Source organism: Lupinus angustifolius, chromosome LG01 (genome assembly GCF_001865875.1).
Source record: "Lupinus angustifolius cultivar Tanjil chromosome LG01, LupAngTanjil_v1.0, whole genome shotgun sequence".
Classification (NCBI taxonomy): Eukaryota; Viridiplantae; Streptophyta; class Magnoliopsida; order Fabales; family Fabaceae; genus Lupinus; species Lupinus angustifolius.
In genome coordinates, this window is record NC_032009.1 from 26,892,553 (window position 1) to 26,915,372 (window position 22,820).

At 30.9% G+C, this 22,820-nt stretch overlaps 1 protein-coding gene and 1 pseudogene across 1 annotated transcript; one reads left to right on the forward strand and one right to left on the reverse strand.

Annotated features, from left to right (window-relative positions):
* LOC109359090 lies at window positions 9,376-12,681 on the forward strand (annotated as a pseudogene).
* On the reverse strand, window positions 18,804-22,495 carry LOC109359100 (probable WRKY transcription factor 13). The gene is made up of 3 exons (XM_019603626.1): window positions 22,008-22,495; window positions 21,005-21,232; window positions 18,804-19,001 (listed from the first exon to the last, which is right to left on the reverse strand). The coding sequence occupies exons 1-3, from the start codon at window positions 22,280-22,282 to the stop codon at window positions 18,827-18,829; spliced, it is 678 nt and encodes a 225-aa protein (XP_019459171.1). The 5' UTR covers window positions 22,283-22,495; the 3' UTR covers window positions 18,804-18,826.

Sequence of the window (22,820 nt, forward strand, 5' to 3'; positions counted from 1 at the left end):
AGTACATAACATACAATTAATAATATTTTACCCCACCAAGAGGGTTCTGCACCAGAACTTAACATAATAGCTACAACTAATTCAATTAAAGTTCTATTCTTTGTTTCAGCTTTACCATTCATTTCAGGTGAATATGGTGCAGTTGTTTCATGAATAATGTCATTTAATTTATAAAAACCATTAAACATGTTAGAGTGATTCACTTTTATTTTTCATAAGATATACATAGGTAAAATCATAACAATCATCAATAAAAGTGATAAAATAACGTTTACCATTTCTAGTTAACATTCCATCTAATTCACATATATATGAGTGTATTAAATCTAAAGGCTCAAATTCTCGCATAACTGATTTATGTGGTTTTTTTGAAATTTTTGCTTTACTGTATGATTCACAAATTTCAAAATCATTTCTAGATAACTTTGGAATTAAACCTAAGCTACTCAAACTTGAAATTGCACGTTTATTAATATATCAAAGTCTTAAATGCCAAATATTAAAATCACACAACATGTAAACAGAATCAGAAATTTTATTAATAGAAATATCAACATTTAATTTAAACATTCCAATAAGTGGCGTACCCTTTCCCAACAAATACTGCATTCCTAGTAAGAGTATACAAGTCTGCTCCTATGGTCTGGGTAAAATCAGCCTTATTAAGAAGAAAACCAGAAACTAGATTTTTCTTCATCAAAGGAGTGTGCATCACATCTTTGAGAATAAAAGTCTTCCCATATGTAAACTTCATCTCCACATCACCAGTTCCAACAACAATAGTGGTGTGGGAGTCACCCAACAACACCTTCTTATCATCAGCATTCATGTATGTTTTGAACATAGCACGGTCATAGAAGCCATGGTGGGATGAGCCAGTATCTACTCACCATCCATTAGTTCTTCCAACCATAGTGACCTCAGATAATACAGCCACAAATGGTTCATCAACCATGTTGGCATGTGGAGGACGATCCATAGGTTTAATTCTGCACTTGCGTGCCATATGACCTGACTTCCCACATTTGAAGCAGATGAATAGGTTGTCAGAGTCATTATTAGCAGGTGGCTTAACATATTGGACCTTTTGGTGGTTCCAATTCTTGTTCTGATTGATGTTCTTAGCCTTATTCTCACCGCGGTTCTGATTCTTGAAGTTAATGTCAGAAGGCTTCAGAACCACATCTGAGAATTTCTTCTTAGTGCCATTGTTGGAGACAATCAACACCTCATCTTTCTGATCTTACTTACGAGCATCTTGTTTAATACGAAGACTAGTGATTAGGGATTCCAAAGATATTTCTTTGGTCTTATGCCTTAGAAGGTTTTTGAAGTCATTCCAACTAGGAGGCAACTTGTTAATTATGACACCCACTTGAAATTGCTCATTTAGGGGCATACCCTCAGAAATTATCTCATGAGCAATTTTCCGAATCTCGTGGGACTGAGACTCTACTAATTTATCACTAGTCATTTGATACTTGAGGTAGCGGCTAACATCATATTTCTTAGTCCCAGCTTACTCAGTATCATATTTTTTCTCAAGTTCATACCAAATTAATTTTGCAGACTTGTATGGGCTATAGTAATCATAGGGATCATCAGATAACTCATTCCGAATGAAGTTCTTACTTACGTAATCACTTTCATTCCAGAGAGCTATTTCAATAGCCACTTTATTGCTTTCCTCTTTTTTAGCTTCATGTGGCACCACTGGGATGTCAGTTTTTAGAACGTGGATAACCTTTCTCATAGTGAGGAAAAATTTCATCTTATGTTGTCAACGTTTGAAATTTGACCCGTGATGCCGAAATGGCTTATCCAGGTCATAGTTGTTCAGTCAAGTAATATTATCTACGAATGTCATTGCAGTCAAAACGTCTTAAAATTGTTATTTGCGTAGCTCGTAACAATTCTGAATAGCACGAGATAATCTTTATTGGCTGAGTCACGACCATGTCGCTCTCTTTAAGATATTTCGTGGTACTGCTAAAATTGTACAAGCAGACTATCAATCAATGCGTCCGTAGGATAAAACAGCTCAGTTCTCTGTTATACGATTCATTACTACACTAAAAGAATCGTTCTCGAATACACCCACAATACTGACTACCAATGGCAGTTCTTGAATTCTCACAATATGGCTACCCGTGCCAATTCTTTACCCACAATACTGACTACTGGTGTCAGTTCTCGAAATCCCACTTTGGCTGCTTGTGCCAATTCTTAAGTGTCACGAAAAAAAAAAGAGGGTGAAGGTTGCCGAAAATTCGTTGGCGAAGTATTAGGGAGGAGAAAGAAAAGTTGAGAGGAAACACCTTCAAATTGGTGCAAGTTCTAATGAGGGGAGGAGACCTCTATTTATAGCATGAGGCCTCCAACGGATCCCCCATCTGACGGCCCAAACAGTGGCCAAAACCCAAACGGTCACAAGATATGACAGCTAGAATCGTTGATAATGGATCACAAGCTCAATCTGAGATCTACTCCCACATGCTTCTCACTTTCCAATCGTGCTGACTATATCAAACACGTGTGGCATACGTGTCTTGACTTGGTCAACACACAGTCCAAGCCCACATAGCCCAAAAATAAATAAAATTAAATAAATGTTTTTTTAGAAAGAATGTTGGGCCCAAGCCTGAGTCCGAACACGAACCGAGCCAGCTGGCCTATCAGACAGCGACAGAGGTGGTGGTGTGCGCGTGTGTGAAGGGGTTTTGTTTGTGTGAGTCCTCACCCACTCACAAAATCCATTGTACCCATTGGGGCACACCCCAATGATGAAACTTAAGGCTTATAAAGCCTTCAAACTTTCCTCCTCCAAGAAATGTGAGACTAGTGAGTTTTTTTCATTTCACAAACTTAAAAATCATCATAAATGACATCATTAATGTGCATTAAAACCACTTTAAAAGCTCATCATTTTTTAAAAATGCCAACAGAGACAGAAGATGTGCTCCCATCAAAGTAACTTAAATTGCTTGATTTTTATGAGTAATTATGTTTGAGTTTCTATTTTTCTATATATTTTTTTCACCTTAGCTCTTATTGTAATATCTAACTTAAGTGAACTTTATTTCATCTAGACATCTGGACTGAGATCTTCTGTCCCAAAAGTCTCTGTCTCCATGTCCTTATCCAGTAGTATTCCACAAATTAATATAAAATATTGATTTATTTTTTATAACTTTTTTCCAATTAAATGATACATTTTAATTGGCTTGCGATACCTGTGAGGACACCAATAGGAACAAGAGATCTTCATCCATAGACATCTTAATGAATAGGCTTAGTTTTCTTTGTTTAGCACTGAAGGCCCATTTCCCCTCCAGCCATTTATTTCACATGCATGCAAAAATTCCCTTTAGTTGGTTTCTTCATGTAAGCATTGCTACTTGGAAATATAAAGACAAGGTTGTAACTTGTAACATAAAATGTGTACTGCCATAATGCTATTTGTTTCTTTTACTTTTGATGCACTATGATCTCTAATACTGGAGAGGATCTTCACCCAATACCTTGTGGCGAAGCTGCTACTTGCATACCCGAGTAAAGGAAATATACTGATGAATGAAGAGGATTCTGAGCTTGTGAATGCCTTCATTAGTTCCAACCCTAGTGGAAAGTGTGGGCGAAAGAATTTGAAATAGACCAACATTGTATGAGTCTGTAATTGCAATTCAGGTGGTTTTTTCCTGTAGCTGATAGGTTTCTGTGCAATTAATTGATTATAAAGTGTAATCCAATGCATTTATCTTCTCATTAGCATCATATTATTCTTAAACAACAGAGATATGCAAAACATATGGTAGTGTGGCTTGGTTATGGTGAAACTGTGGCATAATGATATGCAAATAAATATAAAGATGATGCAATACTTCATGCTTCAAAGTATTGGGTATTCCAAGTGTGAATGAAGAAGTCTCACATTACGTAAAAGTGGATGAGTTAAAGAGCATATAAGTGGATGGACTCATAGACCTAATGTCTTAAGGTTTTGGGTCAAGATGTGGTGTCAAATTCACTTCTATGTTTCTTTCACTTAGCCCATGAAAGAATGCTACATCCATGATCCATGAATGAAGATTTCTCAACATGTGGTATTAGAGTCGATGGTTCGACGACTTAATGCAGTATTGAAGCAACAAGTGGTCGGTAGATCCATAAGGTATCCTTGTGTTGAAAGTCTTCATGACGAGAGGTCATGGCGACATGTTCCCTTGATGAAAGAATAAGCTAACGATAATATAAATAGATATAGACTTGAGCTCTGGTATATCCAATACTCAGAAGGGAGTCATGATTGAAGATCTCCCACCAAAAAATAAGTTTGATAGAAAAGATATATACAACTAAATGGTTATAATCTCTACAGAAAAACTACCCTATCTATACATCACTAATTCAAATTTATACAACTACCTTGAAGAATGATTCTGAATTTAAAGAAAATGTACATTGATGAAACTAGAAATCAAGGATCAGAGAGTCTTAGCCATTGTGCTTGTGAATACAAAGTTTGTTCCTTGCAACTCTAATCAGATAAAATGGACATGTTACTTGTGAGTGCCAAGTATATATATACGCCCTGTCAAGTTTCTAAACAAATTACCTTATGCAGAAAATTCATGCTTAAAGAGCTAACTCTACTATATTTTAGATATTTTTTTACCGTAGTTATATGGTTCATCTTTTAGCCTAATTACAATTATCATATTCGACGTATCATGTACCACATATCATGTTCGTTCCTTATAAAAAGAGTCTTATAATAACAACGTAAAAAGTGATAAACTGAATAGATAAAGTATATACAACGAAACCAATAATGTCAATTATGTAAGTATATTCCCAATTCAAATAAGATTGTCTACTTTAAAGAACATCGGTAGGTAGACGAAAAAATCGAAAGTTTCAAGCAATTGGATTCTCAAGATTTAGTTGGGTAGACCTCTTGACCTCTAGGAAAGCAAGTCCTTTTTGCATCAACTAAAACTCTTGTTTTTTTAGATACTAGTAGGTTACTGGTGCATTCGCACGAGTGATAATATATTTTGCATTAATTTATTTAAATAGTATAAAAGTAATTTGTAAATTATAAAGTTATTGATGATTACCTTATGAAATATTATGTTTATGTATTTAAATGATAAAATAGAGTTGTGGTTAAATAACATAGCGTAGAAATTGTTGTATTAAATAAAAAATAATTTACTATGAACAAAAGTTTAGAATACAATTTAATATAAGTTTTAATATAAGATTTTAGAAAATTTCTTCGTATTAGTCTAAATTCCTCAATAGCATTGTAAGAATTCTAACTTTCAACTTTATCACTTTATCTCATGATTGAGAAGAATAGAATTTGTAAGTGAGTTTAAAAATTCAGGATCTAGTATGTTGAATATTTCACTTTCATTAGCATGAGACACATCAACTGAATCTGAACTTAGGTATGTATTTTCCTCTCCTATAGTTATACGTTAGAATGCTTATTAGTATATGTTTAATAATGTATTATGGTGAACAAAATGAAAATTAAAAGACATTTAAAAAAATTCACGTGAAATTTTATTCACAACATATTCATTGATATGATCAACAATCTCAATTATTGATGCAAGTATTGTTCTAGATTGCATAAATTGTCCGTCCTGGTAGTAATGTTGTAGGTTTGATCAGCAATCGTATGGGTTGTTCTACCGTAGCTTTACATAAGTAAAAATAATAGAGTAAAAAATATAAAATAATTCATAATCAACAATTTGAAGCAATACAATTGAATGAGATAAACAAAAATGTTGATATATGCAACTCATATTTGATATTTATTGACCAGCATAAACTAAAATTGGAAGATGTAGAAAATGAAGTTTAAGAAATCACCAAGTTGTCCAGTATTTTTATATATTTAGGTTGATAATAAAATTACTTGAGAAGTACCCTATTTTATCTCAATCCACTTTTCCTTATAGCATAAGGTTATACATAGTATTTTCTATATATAGTAATGGACTTAGCATTTTCCATAGCATAAGATACCTATCATGTGAATCTTTACCACATGATATATCAATAGTTTATAGAAGTTTAAATCTCAAATAAAATGATTTAAGTTATCCTAGTAAGTACTACTTGTTGTTATTTAGTTATTTGTATACACAAAAATCTCAACAATTGATTTTGTTGAAAAATATGAAGTATTTATTGTTGGTAAAGTCACTAAGACAATATACAGTGCAAGTTAACCTTGCATTTTGAAATGTTTAGCCTAACAATAAAAATATATTTGTAGAGCATTTGATTTTTCATAGTCTTTTTCCAAAGGAGCCTACTATAAAACATGAGTAATTATTTTAAAAATATCTTTGTAGAGCATTATACTTATATTTTCAATATAGTTATACAATTATTTGTCTTTCGCTTTATACATAAGAGTTTTTTTTTATATTTTCAAAATCTAATGTAAGAGTGATATACACATTTGAGATTTTGCGAGTGATATTGGGATAGACCTATATATGTTGTACAAAGTGCAAAAAATTTATATTTTATTTTCAAAATAATAACTAAAAATAAACCCATAGAAGCAGTTGTGATAGATATATTCATTTACTTCAATGTTCACACTTTCTACATTTTTATTTTCAAAATAATAATAAAAATACAATCATAATAACTTTCATATAGAAAACATTGATTTACATCACGCCCCAACACGCTCTAAATTGAATGGAAGAAGAAAAAAATGTGATCTTGTAATCCATTTCAATATCCTTACTAAATCATTAAAAACTACATAAACATGAAAACTATCAAACTTCACCATAAATCATTAAAATGAAAATACTAATCTTATAAGAGAAAAAATTTATGCACGGACAATTATGAGTTCTATACACTATCACTATTTCATCCACCATTCATATATAATCGTTATTGACTCTTCAAAAACAGTAATCTAAATTTCATATACTAATCTTATCTACATTTTTTAATTTATTCTCATCTATGCGTAGAATAATTTTGTTATAATTTCATTTAAAAACTAGTTATTATTCTCATAAACGTTTCTAAACAAAAAGTGTTTGCTATAATTCAATTATTAGGCGAAATAAATAATTGGAAGAAAATATCATCCTTACTTAGAAGTTAATGAGTTATATTTTTTTTTTGTGAATGACAGTTTTCTTGTTACAGCTAGTTATGGCAAAGACTGTCCATAAATTCTAAATTCATTTTTGAATTCATGATATGCTATAAAAGACAAAGACTAACTATGAAATTTAAACAAATATTATATTATTAGAGTTATCATTTTAAACACAGAGACATGACACTATATATAAACATTAGTTATTTAACTCAATTTAGATTGTTTAGAATCATGTGCATAGATTTACCTTCATTAGCCAATGTATGAGAACACATCTTCTCTCTCAAGATGTGTCCAAATCCATATACCCCAATATAGAAGGAACATATATGAAAAAACATATCTTTGAGTGAATGAATGTGTAGGAAAAGATGTGAGTATCAAGTGCTAGAAACATTATTGTAACTATTCAACTCTTCAAACATAAAAAATAGAAGCTATAAGATTTGATGATAAAAAAGTTGTAAGGAAATATAATAGAAGAACTCACCGATTGGTTTCACGGGTAAAGAAGTTGAGCCTAGGATGAAGAAAAAAGTTTGTGGAAGAAAAAATGGAAAATGTTTAGATTTTAGCTTCAGATCTCCCTCATCCAAATTACATTTCTAATCCCGCAATCAAATGTATCAGAAGAAGATAGAGGGTTACTCATTTTAATAATAACATCTCATAATAATAAATGAGTCTGCATATAACATTAATTTATTGTATCCATAATTATGAAATGTCTAAATTATCTCCACCAATACTAAAGACATAAGTAAAGTTATATATATTTTTTAGTAATATACTAAACATAACGCCGTTTTATAATATTTTTATTTTTCTAAACAAATAAAACATATCATTACCAATATACCTTTTTTATTAAAATAATTTGAATGAATTTTTTTCTTAGACCCGTTTGTCTTTTGGTATTATTTTTATTGGTGTCATCTTTATACATGAGTGTAAGATATGATAGTGTTAAAAATGAATGGTTTTTTTAAATTAAACTATTAATAATGTAAAAATAAAAACATTTTTTGTAGAAAATCAAAATGTTTATTATATCAAAAATACAAATTTGGAGTAATTATTCTTAATTTTTTCTCATTTTTTATATTCTTAAACTATCATTACAAAATCTAAGGTCAACCTATACATATTAACTGATTTAAATATAATTTTGATACAAAATCAAATGTTAGTATAAAATATGAGAAAAAAATAATAAAGTGAAAGTGTAAGTGCCAAGTATATAAATACGTCTTGTCAAGTTTCTAAACAAACTACCTTATGCAGAAAATTTATGCTTAAAGAGCTAACTCTACTATATTTTAGATATTTTTTATATCTTTTAGCCTAATTATAATTATCATATTCGATGTATCATGTACCACATATCATGTTCGTTCCTTATAAAAAAGAGTCTTATAATAACAACGTAAAAAGTGATAAACCAAATAGGTAAAGTATATACACCGAAACTAATAATATCAATTATGTAAGTATTATCAAATAAGATTGTCTACTTTAAAGAACATCGATAGATAGACGAAACAATCAAAAGTTTAGAACAATTGGGTTCTCAAGATTTAGTTGGGTAGACCTCTTGCTAAGAAAGCAAGTCCTTTTTGCATCAACTAAAACTCTTGTTTTTTTTAGATAAGCTAAATCATTAACTAGAAATAAAACTTTAATTTTGTTTGACAAAGCAATATATTTTGTTTGACTAAAGGACAAGGAGTGAAAGTGAGACTGTTACCTAATCTATATTGTCATATTTCCCATCCCAATCCAGATAAAACCCCTTTCTCGCATCCCCTCTTTCTATTTTGGGACTTCACCTTTCATTCTTCCGTTACTCCATTTGAAGTATCCCAACAATATAGAATCAATCTTAATTGTGATGGCTGCGTTCCTGAACAAAACCTACGCCATGGTGGACGACTCCACCACCGAATCGGTGGTGTCTTGGGGCGATAACAACACCACTTTCGTCGTTTGGAATGTCCCAGTTTTCTCCACTCATATCTTGCCCAAATATTTCAAACACAACAACTTCTCTAGCTTCATCAGACAATTAAATACATATGTGAGCCTTTCTCTATCTCTCTTTTTTCTTCCATTCATTCATTCATTTAAACCCTTCAATTTCATTTCTTATATTGTTTAGGGTTTCATTTCATCACGGATCTATCTCATCTAACATGAATTCTACCTTCATTTAACCTGATTCTTACTTATGCTCTTATTTCTTGATTGTAATTTTTTAGGGTTACATGAATTTGTTTTGTTTATGGTCTTGGTCCCGATTCCTCTAATCCAAGGTTAAAAAAATAGCAAGGTTGGTTTGATTTGGTTGAATTCATGTTCAGTCTTTATTATGAGTCATTGACTTTTATTCTCGATGCAGGTGATTGGGTTATGGTCCGTTTTACTGTGTATGGGTTATATGGGTTTGCATACTCAGTAAGTAAGTTGGCAAACTCAGCTCTATTTTTTTCATTTTATTGATATACCCTTCTCTCTAGATCTTTGTTGCTCTCAAATTGTTTTAGTTTGTTTATTTTTCCTTTCTTTTGTAATGGAATTTGTTTTAATTTAACTTCAGTATGATTTATGCAAAAGCTATTTTTGGGTAAATTTTGGTTGATGGATTAGTTAATGTGCTTTGCAGCTTGCTTCTTTATATTATGTTGCGATTTGTAGCTCTCCATGATAGTCCAGTGTTAAGGGCACTGCTGTAGTGGTAATTGATATTATAACATTATGTTTCTTTGCTTTGCTGCCCATTTCGTTGTAGTGGGAAATTGAGGATAATTTCGTTTAATTTAGTCCATATCAGTGTGGAGTTGGTCTAGTAGTTGGGTAAAGCTATATCCCAGGCATCGTACAAGGTCAAAGGCCTAGATTCGATCCCTGTGAGTGACACTTGCTAGGAGGGGCAATCATAGTATCCTGAAAGGGATCAACCTTAACTGTAAGTTTCTACTTTAGGTTGGTCTGGAGGGAGCAAAGGATATTAGAAGTCTGGTAGTGAAGAGAAATATGTTCAGGAGGCATTTGGTTTATGCCCAAATGTTTCTAGGATACCTGAGAAAACATTCTCATTTTTGCTTCGAAATTGGAAATAATAGTCCTCGGAATGCCGTATTTCCATCCCCTCCCCTGTCCCCTCCCAAGCCACACAAAATGTTCTCATGGGGGATGTCAATATCCTTTTTTTTTCTTTTTCATTTTTAGGAATGGGATGTAAATGGACAAATCTACAACTCCACGACTCATTGTGTATAACTTATTATTCTACCACTGCTGCAGCTGTCAGTCTGCACTGTTATCATTGTACCAACACTGCTCCCTGATGCTGGTAGACCACCTCCACCATCACTGTCACTGCCGTCATCCTCCCTACCTCACCATAGGTGTTATTTTGAGATGTCTAATATTCCTCGGAATAGTTTCTCCCAGTCAAATACATGAATAAAGTTCACATACTTTGACATTCATGAAATAATCTCATGATTTTTTGTATCAAGCCAAGCAGTGTTAGCAACATGCCCACAAATAAATATCATTCTACAGACCAATCACCTCAACAGTATTATGCTGTGGGAAAATCACTGCAATCAAGTAATAGGGTCATTGGTTTCGGTAAAGATAGAGTTAATGGGAATTCGTTGACGAAGCTGGTTAATTGTGGAAATGAATGAATCTTTTCTAGTACTTTTTGAGGAAATTTACTCGTATGTTGTACACTCATAGTAGAAAATATTTTTTAAGTCCCTTCTTCACTTCATGCATTATTAATTATTAATATTACAAGTGTAACTTAAGCATGATGGATGGTTTTGTATTGTGTCAGCATGTATTTTCTACTCCTAATCTTTTTAAAAAACATTCCCACTTCATGCATTATTAATTATTAATATTACAAGTGTAACTTAAGCATGATGGATGGTTTTGTATTGTGTCGGCATGTATTTTCTACTCCTAATCTTTTTAAATTCCTTCTCCACTTCATGCATTATTAATTATTAATACTACAAGTGTAACTTTAAGCATGATGGATGCTTTGTATTGTGTCGGCATGTATTTTCTACTCCTAATCTTTTTAAAATTATTTGTTTTTTGATTAACAAATAGGGCTTTAGAAAGGTTGACCCAGACCGCTGGGAATTCGCACATGAAGGGTTCTTAAGGGGTCAAAAACAATTTTTGAAAAGTATCAGTAGACAGAAACCTGCTCACGTAAATGGTTGCAATAAAGAAACATGTCAGGTGCAGAACTCACCTGTTGGGAAATGCGTAGAAGTGGGCAACTTTGGGCTGGAGGAACAGGTTGAAAGACTGAAGAGGGATAAAAATGTTATCATGCAGGAAATTGTTAGGTTGAGACAGCAACAACAAACAACTGATAACCAATTACAAACTGTTGGACAACATGTGCAAGTAATGGAGCAGCGTCAGCAACAAATGATGTCATTCCTGGCGAAGGCCATGCACAGTCCGGGTTTCTTGCCTCAGTTTGTACAGCAGCAGAATGAAAGTAATAGACAATTTACTGAAATTAATAGAAAGAGGAGGTCCCACATGCAGGAAGAAGATAGTGTAGCCACCAAGAATCTTCATAGTGTTGCCAAGTACCAGCCTTTTATAGACGAGGCAGCAAAAGCATTATTTTTGCAGATATCGCAAATGAACAATTCTACAAGGATGGAATCAACAATTAAGAACCCTGATGCTTTCATTGCTAATGATTTTCCTTCGGCCGTTGCATTAGACAACTGCAGTTCATCCACTCTGGTTTCGGGTTTAACCCTTTCTGAGGTTCTTCCTACTTCAGTGCGGTCATATACGGCAGTAGAGTCACAACTTCCTGTAAATTGTATGTCCAAGAGCAGAACTGAGGTACAATCTTCACCTGCTGTGTTAACTGACTGTGTCAGAGCATCTGAAATTCCCCAATTAACTGCACATAACTGCCAAGACAATGTTTTGGATTTTGGCGAAGTTCAGGGGATGGGAACAGAAAGCAGCTTCATCAACTCTGGTCTGAATTTTGCGGGGCTTGACATTGGGAATGTTGAGGAGATAAATATGATGCCGACTGTTTTATATGAAACACTGTCTGTAGAAGCTGATGCTTTTTTGCCTGATGCAGATGGGATTTCTATGCTTCCAGGAATGAATGATGGACTCTGGTAACTGTTTTTAGGCCAAGCCCTCCTACTGGAGATACAGAAAAGGAGTTTAGACCGGAAAAGATGGATTAGGAACATCATATTCACCATCTTACTTAAGACGGAAATGAAGACGGGCTCAAACCAATTCGTGCAGTTGAACTGGCAAACCGGTGTTAATAAGAAGGACTTTTTGAAATGTCTTGTAATCCTGTAATGTTTTGAAATATCTTGTAATCCTGTGATGTTTTGAAATATCTTGTAATCCTGTAATGTTTTGAAATATCTTGTAATCCTTTAATGTTTTGAAATTGTGGAGCATTCCTTAATTAAATAGACTGTTTCATTGCATGACCACAAAGATTTGTAGGTCGACATATTATTTCTCTTTTCCTATACCTTTGTAGAGCAACGTTTCTATTTCCAAAGAACAACATTGGTTGATGTACAATTTAAAAACAACTTCACTGACTCTTACAATACTTTCAAATGACAACATTCCATTATTCATTTTTTTTATAAAGGATGTGTACTTATTTTATTTTGACATCATAATTTGTTCTGAACTCTAAATTTTATTTAAACTTTGACAAACAAAATTAACTTAATTAAATTTATTTTTAAATTTTGGAGCTCAATTTTTTCCCCTAGGCCTATAAGATGTGAGGACTCAGGAGCCTTGCTTATTATCTTACATGATTTTTTACATCTTAAAACTTTTTTATTTATCTTTTTCATCTTATTTTATTTTATCACATGCTCAATTACAGTCAATCTTTTTTCTTCCTTTTCTTCTTATGTCTCTTCTTTAAACATTAACCTACAAAATTTTAAAAGGTGTAAAATGCTCATTTCTCTATTCTAAAGGTGTACAAAAATGTTTAGCAAAAATATCCTCAAGCTCTCTGGGTGTCTATCTTAAAAATTATTAGAGTTATGATGTAATTTTCTCTTTTCTTGGGTTATGCCCCCTTCCCATGAAAAAATAAAAAAATTTCTTTAGTTACCACGCCATTTCATCCACTTTTTCTACCCTTAACTTTGATTTATATTCTTACATCCATTAAATCATTTTGTTCTTATAAGGATACATTCAGTAAATCCTTAATTTCACATCAAATTTCAATCTTTTGAACAACTGTTAAAACTTTTTTGGTAGTAATGTTTGTGTCAAGAGTGGTAAACTTTTTTAAACGGTGCGATGCCTTAACGTAGTTGGATAGTTTTCTAATTTTGTTATCTTCCAAATTTAGTTTAACAAAGTAGTGGTTAGCTTTTTAATAAGTTCTTTAAATTGTCATCTTATTTAATTCTCACGCACTCATATCATTCTCGAATTTGAGTTAAGCTCCTCCCAAATACTAGAAAGTTGATTAATAAAATATGAGGAAAATAAATTTTTTAATTTTTATTTTTATTAAAAATAGCTTAAAGTTATGACCAAAGAAACGTTCACGTTTTCTAGTGGAATGCACAATTTTGGTGCAAATATTCTGTTTTTAATAAAGATTTGTTGTCTAAATACTATATCGCATCAATAAAAATATAGTATATCAATTAATTTTTTTAAATATTTATCATTATTTTTATTTTTGCTTTATTATTGGATATGACAAGATTTGTGACAAAGTTTAAGATAATAAATCTTTGTTCGTTAATTTTTCTTCTTCATATATTCATAATTGGAAACCTTTATATAAGTGCAAGATTTATTCCAAATTTCCAATAGATCCATGAGAAAATTTATTTCTCACTATACAAGAAAACTTCCTTATTTGAAATTATTAAACTAAATCGTAAAGTAGTGAACTTAACATTCAGAAATTTGTCTATTAATAGCGCGAATTCACTTAGCAAACATAGAGATTGTGAAAATTATTCATCTCAATTTACTTTTAAATTTATTGATTCAGAAAAAAGGGCGGGATAAGATTTGCGCTATTCTCTTAATCGGCTTACTATAATACCCTTTTTTTCTACCACTCTCTAATATTTATATTTGTCTACCATCTCTAACGCATAATTGATCATGCAATGTTTTGAAGAAGAAAAATTGTTTGACTCTCACTCATCAATGGAAGATAAGGATGTTTTAGACAAGCTACTCTCCCACACTATCCAAGCATTGAGGCAAGAGGTATATTTCTAGAACAATTATTTGTTATTCTAAACCATGTTCCAAAATTTGTCATGTATCTATGAAAATATCTTATATTAATTAAAAAATTAAATATTATTTGTTTTAATTAAATATTAATTATATTTTTCTGTTTTTTTGCTTCAACATCATTAGTGCGAGACATAATTTGAGACAACATATTATTATAAACTCCCCAAAATGAATAATTCACTTAGGTTTGTCTGTAAGTTGGTATTCAGAGGTTAATAAAGAAAAATGATAAAACTTTTGAACCATAAAATATACTTTTAGTCATTCCCATTTATTTATTTTTTCCAAAAATCAAACTCGCAAATACCCTTAGAAAAACATGATCAACTTTTATCAAGACTTGTATAGTAGGTTGCAAAAGCAACCCTTGTTTTTTTGTTTCTCATGTAAACTTGTATAAATTAAATTGTTTCATTTCATCCCCCTTCAAATTTAGGGTATTGTGGATGATTATTTCCTTTCTCTCTACTCAATGAAAGAGCATAGTGGAGATTCTTTCACTCTCGATGTGATCACAAGCTTTTGTACCGGAGCCCGAGATGGACTCCAAATTTTGGCACAATTACTGTAATAATTCTTACTTCTTTGTTACATAATTATTCAATATTCTCATATACATACTCTTTTGTTTAACTTTGATATTTTATTTTCCCTTTAACATAGGGATGAGCCTGTTTTGAACCACGAACGTGTGGAGGAGTATATTTTTAAAGTTAAAGGCAGTTCTTTAAGGTAATTAGCTGAACCTGTTAGGTTTAGTTCTAGTTTCATATATTTGACTGAAAATTTGGTAATGCACGAGTGTTAGAATTTGTAAACCATGGTTTTGGTCTTGTAGACATAACGATTCTTTTTGTCAAACATGTTAATTTGATTAATTATTGGCCTAGTGCACTTTTCTTTCGTTATGATATACTGCATATACCATGTACTTCAACCTTATTCTTGCTTTTGGTTGCTTACTCATCTTCTTTTAACATGTTAATCGTGTAGATGTTAGTTTTTTTTTCGATTAGCAAAAGATTAAGTTAAAAGGGCAAAGGGTGCCAACCCATATACAACAAAAAATTTATAACACATTGGCCAAACCAGATTATAGAATCTGTACTGAGAAAAACATTATTGTTTTGTCTTGTACGATGTATATGTTTGATAAGTGGTATATTTTGTTTTTATACTTTTTTTATCATTTATATTTAAGTTGGTTGGAAATTAGCCCATGGGAACTTATAATGACATAGTTTGAAAAATGAAAATAGAATCAAATAAAAATATTTTACTCAGATTTAGGATCTATTAAATTATAAGTTTATTATATTCAGTTTTAGAGGCATAATGACCACAGTAAATGCTCTCCCGAAACTTTCTGATCACCTACATATTTAATAAGATTGTCACCTGATTTAGAAAATATAATCCTTATATTCATTTAATGTAACTAGATTTTCAATTTAAATTAAAAGATCAAGTGCAAAAATAAAAATCCGGTTACATAATATTTAATTTTCTTTAGACATGAGATAATAGAAGTTAGAAAACAAAAAGTAAAATAAAAATATCCATTAGTTAATTGGTTGTTATATAGAGAATTCACTCATTTTTATACCATTTAACACGCATGCCAGCTAGCCCTAAACATCAAAACATGCATATATTGTTTTCATTGTACTTGCCTGACTTATTTGACCTTCTCAACGAATATCTCTTATCCTAAACTATATTTTATATCAATTAATATGACGTATTTTCATTAATGTAAGACATAGCTTGAGATAACATATTATTGCATGTATCTTTAACTAAGAATACCTTCAATACAAATGATGATCGTAGACACTTTGATCTTTATTTAATTTATTTATTTTAACGAACCAATTAATTGTTGTTTAATATGTTTGCCTAGAATATTTCAATAATTAATTGATTTGATTAGATTTTCTTAGATTTTATCCACTGATATATGCTGTTGAAACTTGAAAAACAAATCCAAATCATTCTCATAAAGCATTTTTTGCTTCTAACTATCTTCATATATTTGTGCATCTCAGCGTGGGTGCTTGTCGTGTGGCAAAAGCATTGAGTAACTTTCAACGAGTTTTTCAAGCGGGCGCTTCTAAAGAAGAGTGATGCAAACCTAAACCTATCTTTTTTACACCAAACCTAATTAACTTAACCTTACATTCATTATAAACCCATTTTCAATGAAAGAAATAGAATTCTCATGGAACTTTTTTTGCAGATGTCTGAAGGCACTGAATCAAGCTGAAGAAGAATACAGTTCAGTGGAAGGGAAGTTCCATGCTTGCATTGAGGTAATTAATTTATTTCATATAACTCGTGTGAAAATGTGCATGTAAGATATGAGTTAGGATCATCTCTAATGGAGAGTTAAGTGCTTCAAGGTAAAAATGTCAAGTTATATTATCTTTTTTTCTTTTGTTTTAGATGTATTTGTCTCTCCATTAATACAGAAGATCCTAAATCGTAAGATATATACTTTCAATGTCAACTTAAAATGTACGTTCTTCAAGTGTTTTTTAGGAGAGGACGGCAAATTAAATATGAACATTAATTTGATGTCAAATTAGTAATTTTGTTAATAGTTAGCATGAGAAAAATTACAGTAACGAATTCAACATGATATTAACCTAGGATTGCTTGAGGTGTCAATTTAAAAATCACAAATAAATAATGAAGAATAAGTTCATTAGGGGATGGGCATGATAAGGAGATTTAAGATCTAAATTGTGAAAATTAGTATGTATGGTTGCTCTTTTAGTCTTCTTCTTTTGGTTTATTTCATTTTCAAATAACTTCATTAATTAAATATATTTACAAGAGTGTAACATACACATTGATAGTATAAAGATATAATATACACAATCAGTATATTATTTATCATTTATTTGTATTATTATAAAAAAACTCTTACACATTTAATATATACATCTTATATTCTATTTACAATGCGAACCTGTTTTATCATGCAGCTTGAAAGCAAAATAATTTTAGGAGTCCGCACAGGGCAAAAGGTCGAGTGAACAATTCAATTTTGATGGTGCTGCGGCCATTGATGGTGATGCAGCTGTTGACAGTTCTATAGAAGAAGAATAAATATCTTTTCTTCCAAATTTTGTCTCTCACCAATGATTTTATGGAAGAGGAATAAAGATTTTTTTCTCTCAAAGTTACTTGTATTTATAAAAACCTTCACCATCCAAATTGTTGAAGTAAAACTGAGATGTAGGTAATACTTGTCATTAGATGTTTATTGATGATAGAAAAAAAAATGATGTACTGGGAACGAGTTCAGCTCTATACAATTTATGGATTTAATTTAAATTAGATTGTGTTTTTGGTTTTCATTCGGATAAGCTCTCTTATTCTTTTGTTTTTGCACCATAGTATATGGTCCTAGGTCTTGTATCATGTCCTTATCTTTATGCTGATAAGCATCCATTGTGCTTTCTAAATGTTATTCTTTCCTTAGTACAAAAAATGAAAGTAAAGTGGAAATGGGCAAGCTGAATATCATGCACGTTGATCGTTACTCACCTAATCAAATGATGAATGTCTTCTTTGTTATTGAGAGTGAGTGATCTGGATAAAAAAAGATTCATGCAGGCCTTGCAAGCCATCTAGAAAAACTTGTGTTTAGCCGGTATCTAATGTTATATTATGAGAAAAGCATATTTATATTTTTTGTATTATCATTTATGAGTAAATTTAAATTAGAATTATTTTTAATATGTTGTCAATAATTTATTAGTTGTCTCTATATATCATATATATCTACAAGTATCTATGCAAATCTTATTCATACTAACAAAATCTATTATTTGATCAATCATGTGCAATGCTTTCAATTTTCTCACATTTTCCGAGAATCAAGTGTTCTTGTAATTCTCTTTTGGCAATTCTCATTCTGGTGTTAAAGCTTATTAATAATTGCTGTTACTTTATTACATTGGTGCTTACTTTCATTAGAGGTCTGTAAATGAAGAAAACTAGCATCTTATGAAATTACATCAACATTCTTATCAAATAGGTATGTAAAGTGTACATTAAGAAGGGCAAATGATATGGGACTTAATTAAGACATTCAAAAACTAAAGAAATCAACCAAACAATTATGGTATGGTTGGAAGTGATGAAAATGAAAGGGAGGGATGGAAAAGAACATGCATCTTACATATGACAAGATACAGTGTCAAATTTCGTTCCTTCAACTCCACTTATTCTATTTTCATCACTACAAAACACACCCTTCAGGAACAAACATAAACATTTATAAATGTTGATATATTAGGTTGTTGTTGTAAATGCAGCAAATTACCATAAGAAATTGGTAAGTTGAGATTGAGCATGAGAATCTTCAAGATTCAGATCTGGTGGAGAATGTACATGTCTACCTTCATATGTGGTTATCACCATTCTTGGATCTTCTGCTAATCGCTCCACGCGTTTCTTTACGCGACAATTTTCTTGTGTACAACGGTAGTAACTTCTACATTTACTCAAATGTTACACGAGATTATTTTTTAGAGTTGATAATAATAAAATATAAATAGTAAAATTGTATAAAACACATATATTATTACACAATTTTCTCTCTATTTATATATAATTCAGTGAACAAAATCTGACATGATGATAAACTCACTTTTTTGTTTTCAGAATTAATTCTCACAATTTACAGTATCATGCATTCTCACGAAATTCTTGATGTTCAATCCTGACATGTGGAATTTGCGACCTCAATTTATTTTAAAAATAAAACATCACTAATACATTTCAAATAATGTCATCGATTGTCATAAATTCTCAATCGACATTCTAGACAGTAATATTTGTCCTATTTTACAGAGAATTTGAAACAACCCAAACATCCAAATAGGAATCCTCCTGAATTTTTGTAAATAAAAATTGACAAAATAATTATTTGATAAATTAAATCTATGATAATAAATGATAAAATCTGATTGAAAAAATATATCAATAACATGTAAAATAATTTTATTTTCAAGCTTTTGTTATTAACGTTGCATTTTAATTACATGAAGTACCCATATTAAATTGATATTAAAAATATTTAATCTTTTCATAAAGTATCCATATTAAATTAATTCTGCAATGCAACTGCAAGATTACTTTCCTAGTGTGTATAATTCAAATGAATTGAGATCCTTTACACCGGATCATCTATTATTAGAATGTCAGGGAAATAAATAATTGTTTATTATTTAATTAAATTTTAAAAATAAAAATCTGATCCATTAAAATTTTATTTGTCATAAATGTCAGTATTTATACCTAGTGGACCTTATGTACTGAAGATAATTTAGACTCAATTCAAAGGGCTTATAAAATTAGAGCAAGAGTTTGTAGTTGGCAAAATCTTTTTTCAAACTCCATGAAACGGAAACTTAATTACTCAAAGACTACCAAATGATTAACCGTAAAGTATTATTTTGTTTTTTAAGTCTTTTCAAATTAAAAAAATAATCTGGTTTTTTTTTGTTCTTGTAAAATAATTTTGATTTCAGTTTCTATCATCTAGTTGCAGTGTTACATCAGCACTTACTATATTTTAGTTAATGATAAAAATGAAAATAAAAAATAAACTAAGTTGTGACTGAACAATTTTTTTAATTTTCATTGACTAAAAACAAAGTGACCTTACTTTTAGGGTTGATAAATACAGGTCAACCTAAATGAAAATATGGAATGTGGTAGGAAATAAAAAATGTTGTATGTATGAAAAGATTCACATCAATTAATGTCCCCTTGTTCAAAATTTAATCAGAAATATAGAACTCATGTGGTAACTGGTAAGTGTTGTCATAGCATACGGTTGAAACATTATTGATGCTAAAATCAGAATCATTGATCATTAAAATGCAAGGGTTATCAATACCGTAATAAAGGCATATTCAAGAGAACATTATTTGTATTTTTATTAGCAAGTTTCAATGTTAAATCCTGGAATGAGAACTATTTGAGTTCAACATTTACATACTATAATAACACATGAGAGCCATAATTTATCAGCAGCTCTTTACCATTGGCAAAGTTTCATCTTTTCTCAAATAACATAATTCACTAGCATATTATTAACTTTTCAGAAATTGACATAAAGTGAAAAAGCTTTAACATCTTTAATAATTGTAGTTATCCCCACATTACTCAGAAAAATAAGATCTTCCTCTAGCAAAGCCAAATATGCAATTATGATGAAAACAATAATATATAGCAAGTGTTTGAGTACACCCAATCCAAAGTTTGTGTATGAGTTTCATGCAAAGTTACTACATTTATCACTTTTTACATTTTATTATTTTTGACTTTTTAAAAAAAAAATCTAAATCAACGGTTGATAATAATGATTTTGTATAAAATTTTATACTAATAGTGCATAGATATTACACTCTTAAACAAATATATAAACTTTTTTAAAGTTTTCAATCAAAGCAAAACAAAAAGAGAGAAATTTTGAAATGAAGAATATACCTTGGATGCTGTGTGTTCTTTACCACTTTCTGTCCGTACTTCCTCCACTTGTAACCATCATCCAACACATCCACATCACTCATTGTCTTGAAGCAAAACCTAGGCTCCCTCACCTTCCTTCTTCCCTTCATTTTCTTCACCTTCATTTTGATGTCAAAAAACCCCATATCATGGTTTTCTTCTCGGCTTCTTTTACTTCTGAAGCAATCAGTTACCTCTCCAAAGGACCTAATTAAATTGAATTATACATATATGAAATCTACTAGGAGACTAGATATATAGACTTCATAACATTTAACAATGCTGTAGGAGATAGTTTTCTCCTCTTTTTCTGTAGGTGCTAAGTTTTGTTAAGATTCCATTTCAAAATCTATTGAAAAATTAGAGAAGTAGTCTAACAAGTAATATAAATGATGAGATTTACTTCTCATGATTAAGGTAGATGACATGAGAATTACTTCCCAACAAGTTTTAATCAAAACAAATTTTAGTTTGAACATGTATATTTAGTGAAGGCAATAGCTAGGTGGAATCACTATGGATGGTAAAGCTTCTCTACCAATTATTTAAGGTAGTTGTATTATTAGAGACTAGAGCTTGAGATGTCATTTTAATCCACAACAATTTCTCACCAATTAATCCATGTTTCTGCGGTTAATTAATTAATTTTATTATCATTTAAATCACTACAAATATCCCTTATTTTTAGCCTTTCTTAATTTCATCATAGTAATTTTGTATCTACAAATAAAGTATTTTGTATGGAATAATGATTAAATAAAGTTCTCAAAGTATTCCAAACCCTAACCCTCCTAGTTCCACCCAACATTATCTAATCTTTAACTAGTATCCAATTCCAAATGAAACCACACTCATGAGTCATGGCCCAAACAGTCTTAATATATGTCTAATTATGGATGTTTTTCATTGATTACACAATAAAAAAGAAAAGATTAACATGCATGGTTATATATAACAATAATTTAAATAGCAGTTATCTCACCATGGATTTACGTTAGATCTATGCAAGGAAAGGAATTGAGGTCCTCCAAAGGTGGACGTGAGGCCATGTTTTGACTTTTGAGCAGTGATTGCAACTAGGGTTTGTGCTAGATTTGATGTAGAACCATCATCTAATTCATTAGATGCAAGTGATGAAGGAGTTATGGAAGTGAAGGATTTAGAATATTGAGGAGAAAACAAAGGAGAAGAGGTAAGGTTTGGTGGGAAAGGAAGAAGGAATCCCATTTGTGTAGGAATCTGATCAAACTGCTCCATGAACAAGTTGTGGTAAGAAATAATTTAATTTGCTAAGTTGTTGGTATGGTCACTTCTTATGATCTCTTGATCCAATAATATATGTATATAGAAATTGATGATATTTCAAGGGAAAGAGGTTGAGGGCATATTACAGAGGGCTTATTTTCTTAACCTTGGCGGCAGATACCAAATCATATATAACTTATTACATTGCCAAACCAACTTTGTCTTTTTGCCCTCTCTCTCTCTATTATATATATATATATATATATATATATATATCTTTCTAGGGGTGTTAATTTAAAGCATTGTTACCTATACAACAATGATATTATTATGACTACCAGTTTGGGCAATTCTTTTTTTATATGCAAAAATAAATTATTATTATAGTGGGAGTATGAGTGTAGCATATTTGTTTGTATCACTTTTTATACCACTCTATGTACTATCAATTCTCATTGGTAAAAGAAAAATTAAATTATAATTATTATTAAATATCTTTTTGACTAATCATACGTCCTGACATATGGAGTGGTTGTGATCGTGAATACGA